Source organism: Condylura cristata, unplaced genomic scaffold (genome assembly GCF_000260355.1).
Source record: "Condylura cristata isolate star-nosed mole 26May11 unplaced genomic scaffold, ConCri1.0 scaffold00005, whole genome shotgun sequence".
Lineage (NCBI taxonomy): Eukaryota > Metazoa > Chordata > Mammalia > Eulipotyphla > Talpidae > Condylura > Condylura cristata.
Genome location: NW_004567106.1, coordinates 41859717 through 41864766, shown reverse-complemented (window position 1 = coordinate 41864766; position 5050 = coordinate 41859717). Strand labels below are relative to the sequence as shown.

Genomic DNA, 5050 nt, shown 5'->3' with positions numbered 1-5050 from the left:
CTCCGGGGCAGGCGGGAATCGAACTCATGCGGAAGTGGCTTTAGTTTCTTAGTGCAGTGCTTTAACCCGCTGCGCCACCAGGGAGGGCCATAATGTCTCATTGTTTTAATAGAGTAGTTGAATAAAAATTCTTTCACATTATGTTTATGAAATACATATTATGTTCCTTGGTGGGGGCTAGGAGAGAGGATTATCTTGGTAGATAAACTGGAATTTTATCTTCAGATAAAATAATTTGTAAGAATTAAAGGAGGATAAATGAAAAATGTTACCCCTTCCCCCTATCATTTCTTGTAGTTTGCATTTTGTGGGAATGAGAAAGGAGGAGGAGAAAGGGAAATTTAATTTGTTTGCAAAACATACACTGGTGTCTTGCAGACAAATACAATGAAAGTATAATGTATTGTCCCTTAGCAGAATTACGGAGCAAAACCTCTAGGATGTGGCTTTAAGTTAATGAGTTACCTCCAGATGCTTCCAGGAGAGCAAAACCAAAATAGATCTTAAATCAGTAATGGCATGCTTCCCCAAAAAATCTTAGGGAGAGAAATGAATTTAGTCACCTGATGGAGAAATTTCAATGGAGGGGCAATTTTGAAAGTGCTAAATAATCCACGTGTATGTAGTTGAGAATTAATATCGTGATGGTATGATAATTAGATAGCTTTTTTACTTTATCTTTTAAAAAAATTATGCATACAAGAACTGGGGTATAGGCCAGCAGTGCTGTGGGTGAGAGGATTTACCAGAGACAGAGTGGGGAGCAGAACAGGTGGATCTACTGAAATATACTGCTGAGGGGGGCAGTGGGTGGGTCAGGAGAGGTCTTCTGTGCCATGTAGGTCAGCTCCCTAGCAGGGATTGAATTTTTGCTGCAGTAGCTGCTAGTATCTTCATAATGCTGAGATTTAACACTTTGTGCTACCAGAGAGAGTCCACTATTTTAATTTATTTTATTTTTAAATGTCAGCAAGAACAGATTGTGTGGTTCTCCAAAATGTTTGCCAAGATTTAGAAAATGAAATATAAATACTTTGTAGTTCCTGGATTAGGACTTTTTAAAATATGGAAATAGTAAAATAAGTATAGTAGAAAATCTGCTCAATGTGCTGGACATTGTGTGTGTACTGTCGTTCAGTCACAGAAACCCTCTAACATGGATAAATGTAATTACTTATATTTTGTAAGTGGAAGAAGTGGAAATGCAAAGACTTAAGTGACTTCAGTATTAGATATTGTAGCCAATATTTGAATCCAGGTCTTTTGGGTCTATACTACTCCTCTTTCCATGATGTCAGGGCAGTTGTCAGGAATTTCAAAACATAGTGTGCTTAAATTATATCAGTTAAAGATAGAATCAGTATCATACAAAAGGTAATAAAATAATCTGGTGTATAAGACTAAAAAATACAGGCATTAAATAAGTTCTGCCTTAAATTTTAGAGGTTGAACATCTGAATATTTAAATGTGTTCTTAATAGTTTTCAGAATAATTCAGTCTCAATATGTTCCCCGGGATGTATGTAAACTTCTGGTATTTTGTTAGCTGACAGGCTAGTGGTAGCCTCCCTACCGTTGCAGATCTGCATGTGCTAAGATCTGCTGGGCAGTGTGCTCTGCTCGCCCCTCTCCCTGGGGTGCTTATATGATCTTGGTTTATTATGAGTTTTTAGACTAGTATCTACATTTGAACGTGTATCCAATCCAATGTGGTTTGGGGCTAGAAAAGTATTCCAGAGTAATTGGAATCAGCCTGGAATTAATTCTTTGTAGAGCTATGGAACTATAAAGTTTGGTATTCTGAACTATTTTAGACATAAAGTAAGAATGTTTATGAAATGCTGTGCGGTAAATTTCTAAATATTAACAAGCCATGATATCTAGGAAGTCTTTTATAGTATTACTGTGTAATTAATATTGACTTAGTATTTAACAGTAACTAGTTCTCTTCAGTTACTTGATTTTAGTCCAACTTTGTGTTTACTGAATTAGAGAACATTATGCTAAACATTTTGGAAAAAAAAGTTTTAGTCATTCTCTATTTTCCCTGTTACCCTGCAAAGTTATCTTTGTCCCCTCTGAATCACTGTAATACTTTATTATTGTATTTTTATGTATTATGTTCAATCTGGGATTATAATAATTTACTGTCTTAGCATTATTAAAAAAATACTTATTTATGCATATAAGAACTGGGGTACAGGCCAGAGGTGCAGGAGGTAAGAGGATTCACCAGACACAGAGTGGAGAGCATGACAGGAAGATCAGCTGAAATATACTGCCTAGAGGAGGAGCTGGGTGAGATAGGAGGGAGAGGTCTGCTGTACAGTGTGGGTCACCTCCCTGGGGTAGGTCTACCTTGTGCTGCAGTGGCATGGTTTCATCATGCTGCATCTTAACCCCTTCACCACCAGGGAGGGCCGAGTGTTAACATTCTTAAAAATTAGAAATGTCTTTAAGGATATGTTTCAAAATTTAAAATTTTCATGTATGTAGCAGTTCAGTAAGTAAATGCTTTTGGGGACTGACAAATAATATTGTAATATACTTAGAAAAAAGTGTGTTACACATTTTGGCCTCTCAAGCAATCCTTAATAATTGACACTAGATCCTACGTAGAAACTACAGCTAAACTGATCTGTGACTGAGTGAATGTACATGTCAATCCTATCACATATATTTATAAGTGAAAATTTTGAAATATAAGCTGGGGAATTCCGAGATATATTTAAAATATTTTATGTTTAAAATTCATTGTTTTGTAAGAAAACTCAAGTGTTTTATTCCTGTAGTAAGACCTTTTATTATGGCAACTGATTTGTTTACTTAAGAGAACCTGTTGCTAAAATAGTAATGAGGGAAGGTGTAATATAAGTATACTCATACACCCCGTGCTGTGCAAGTAACTAGAGTGCTATGTATGCATGTTGATCTGTCTCCCTTTGGAAGGTAGAAGTAAAGTCGTTTATGTGTTTATTTCACAGCCTAAAATGACGAATGTGTGATTTCAGTGGAATAAATGGCGTCTAAAGTCACGGATGCTATAGTTTGGTACCAAAAGAAGGTAAGTTTATAGTCAAAACTTTAAATCTTTTAAATATTTCTATTCTATAAATGCATACTTTTTGAGTGCTACTGACTTATGTCAAATGGTACCTAAAGTAATGAAAAGTAGATTTTATGATCTTTTGAGTAGAAAGGAAGAGTATTTTTGTTTTATGCTAACTTTACTTTTAAATAACTTAGAAAGATGATGCTTAGATATTTTTCTTCACATTATCAAAGTAGCTATATTTAATTTCAGTTATAAACCAAATTTCAAGAATTGTGAATGTAATTAGCATTTTATAAAGTCCTTATTTTTCTTCCTTAATTACTTTGAAAAGAAAGCTGAATCTTTTCAATAAAATAAGCCTTGGAATTGTATTTTCCAAATACTGAATTTTTTGGATGTTTTATGATTAATTGTAACTGCTTAATCAGTTGCATCATTCTATACATTCAAAAGGAATTTTGCTGGTGTTTTTTTCTTTTTCTTCATAAAGCCCAAAAGAATATATTAAACTTTTCTGATACAGTAAATTTATTTTGAAGACTATTTTACTCTCTTTAAAATGTACTTTGTTATATGTAGTATTTTAGATTTGTTTCTTGTGAATGATTGTTTTAAATTTCAAAATGTTTTGATGCTATTCAAGTCCCTACTACTAAAATATATATAAATAAAATGTTGCTTAGATGGTGGAAAATCAGTTTTAAAATTTAATTTAATTGAAAGTAAGAGGTAACTAGTATGATTTTAAAATAGACACACCAGTGTTGTACTACTACTGATAGGCAGTTGGGGTGGTTGGATTGCAAATGTGGGATTTGAAGTTTTGGTTTTCTTAATTACTTTTTTTGGGAATACTGGCATTTGGGTTAGGAATCTGACATATTAAGTGTCATGCATTACTTTACAGGAGAGTTTGTAAATTTTTTCTCTAAACCAAATTAAATATTTTAGGTCCTAAGGGCTATAAGATCTCTGTGGCAACTACTCAACTCTCATAATAGAAAAACAGCTACAGATAAAAGATAAATTAGTAAAATGAATAGGTACAGGAATATGTTCCAATAAACCTTAATTTTTATGAACAGGTAATGAACTAGACTTGCTTACCTTTGGTTTAAGACCACCCATACACCTAATAACTTCTCTGTTTAAAATGCAACAGTGCCTGTAGAATAGCCCTTTTAAAAAACGTGTGTTTTTAAATATACCTACCTTTTCTTATTTCATTTCTTACCTTTTCTTATTTCATTGCAGATATTTTTGTTTGATTTCTTAAACTGTTTGATACAGATTTAGCTTTTTTATGACTTTCCCCTAACTCCCCTCCTCTCCAGTCCTCCCAGTGATGACAAATTTTGGTTAAATGAGTGTATGATTTCTGTAGCTGAGTTATGTATTATGCTATTTCTTGTGTTTGCTATTTTTCTCTATTGCTTGGTTTTTTAAATTCTCCCACATCTGATACATTATATTACTTCTTTTGTTGCAATCAGTAATACTTAAGTTTTCAGTGTTTTTTCTTTCTTGGGAATAAGCCTCCTAGAATTTTGTTTTCATGTTCTATTCTGGACAGATTGTTCTCCAGTCATGTCCCTCATCTGCTATCTTGGTATTTTCTTTTATCATCAGCCTGAGTGTTCTCTTCATGACTTTCCTCTTAAATATATATTTATTTTAAAAGTCCTCTTAGAGATGTTTTTGTTCCTGTGAAAAGATTTGAGAACTAAAGCTCATTATTTACTAGCCATGGATATATAATTTCATTTCTTTGAGTCTCACCATTTTTGTAGCTATCTAACGTAAATTCTGGTCCTTAGCTTCTTTTCAGTCATGCAACCCTTTGAAGTTGTTAGGAAAACTAAGATCTCATTTCCAGAAAATTGTATAATTTACAAATACAGGTTTAGGTATTTTGAACCCTGTTGAAAAAGCCTTGGACTAGTTCATAGAATATTTTAAATACACCTCATTATTAAAATATAATAATGAGGACCT

The 5050-nt window shown here is 33.3% G+C and overlaps 1 protein-coding gene across 4 annotated transcripts in view; it reads left to right on the top strand.

Annotated features, from left to right (window-relative positions):
* The window catches only part of PHTF2 (putative homeodomain transcription factor 2), a 116121-nt gene that overhangs the window by 16688 nt on the left and 94383 nt on the right, over window positions 1-5050 (top strand). For all 4 annotated transcript variants that reach the window (XR_001145109.1, XR_001145110.1, XR_001145108.1 and 1 more), the window contains exon 2: window positions 2985-3064. Coding sequence is in view for 1 of the 4 variants with exons in the window: in XM_004676897.2 (XP_004676954.1) it covers window positions 3020-3064 (45 nt within the window). In the remaining 3 variants the exon portion in view is untranslated. The remainder of the gene's footprint in view (window positions 1-2984; window positions 3065-5050) is intronic.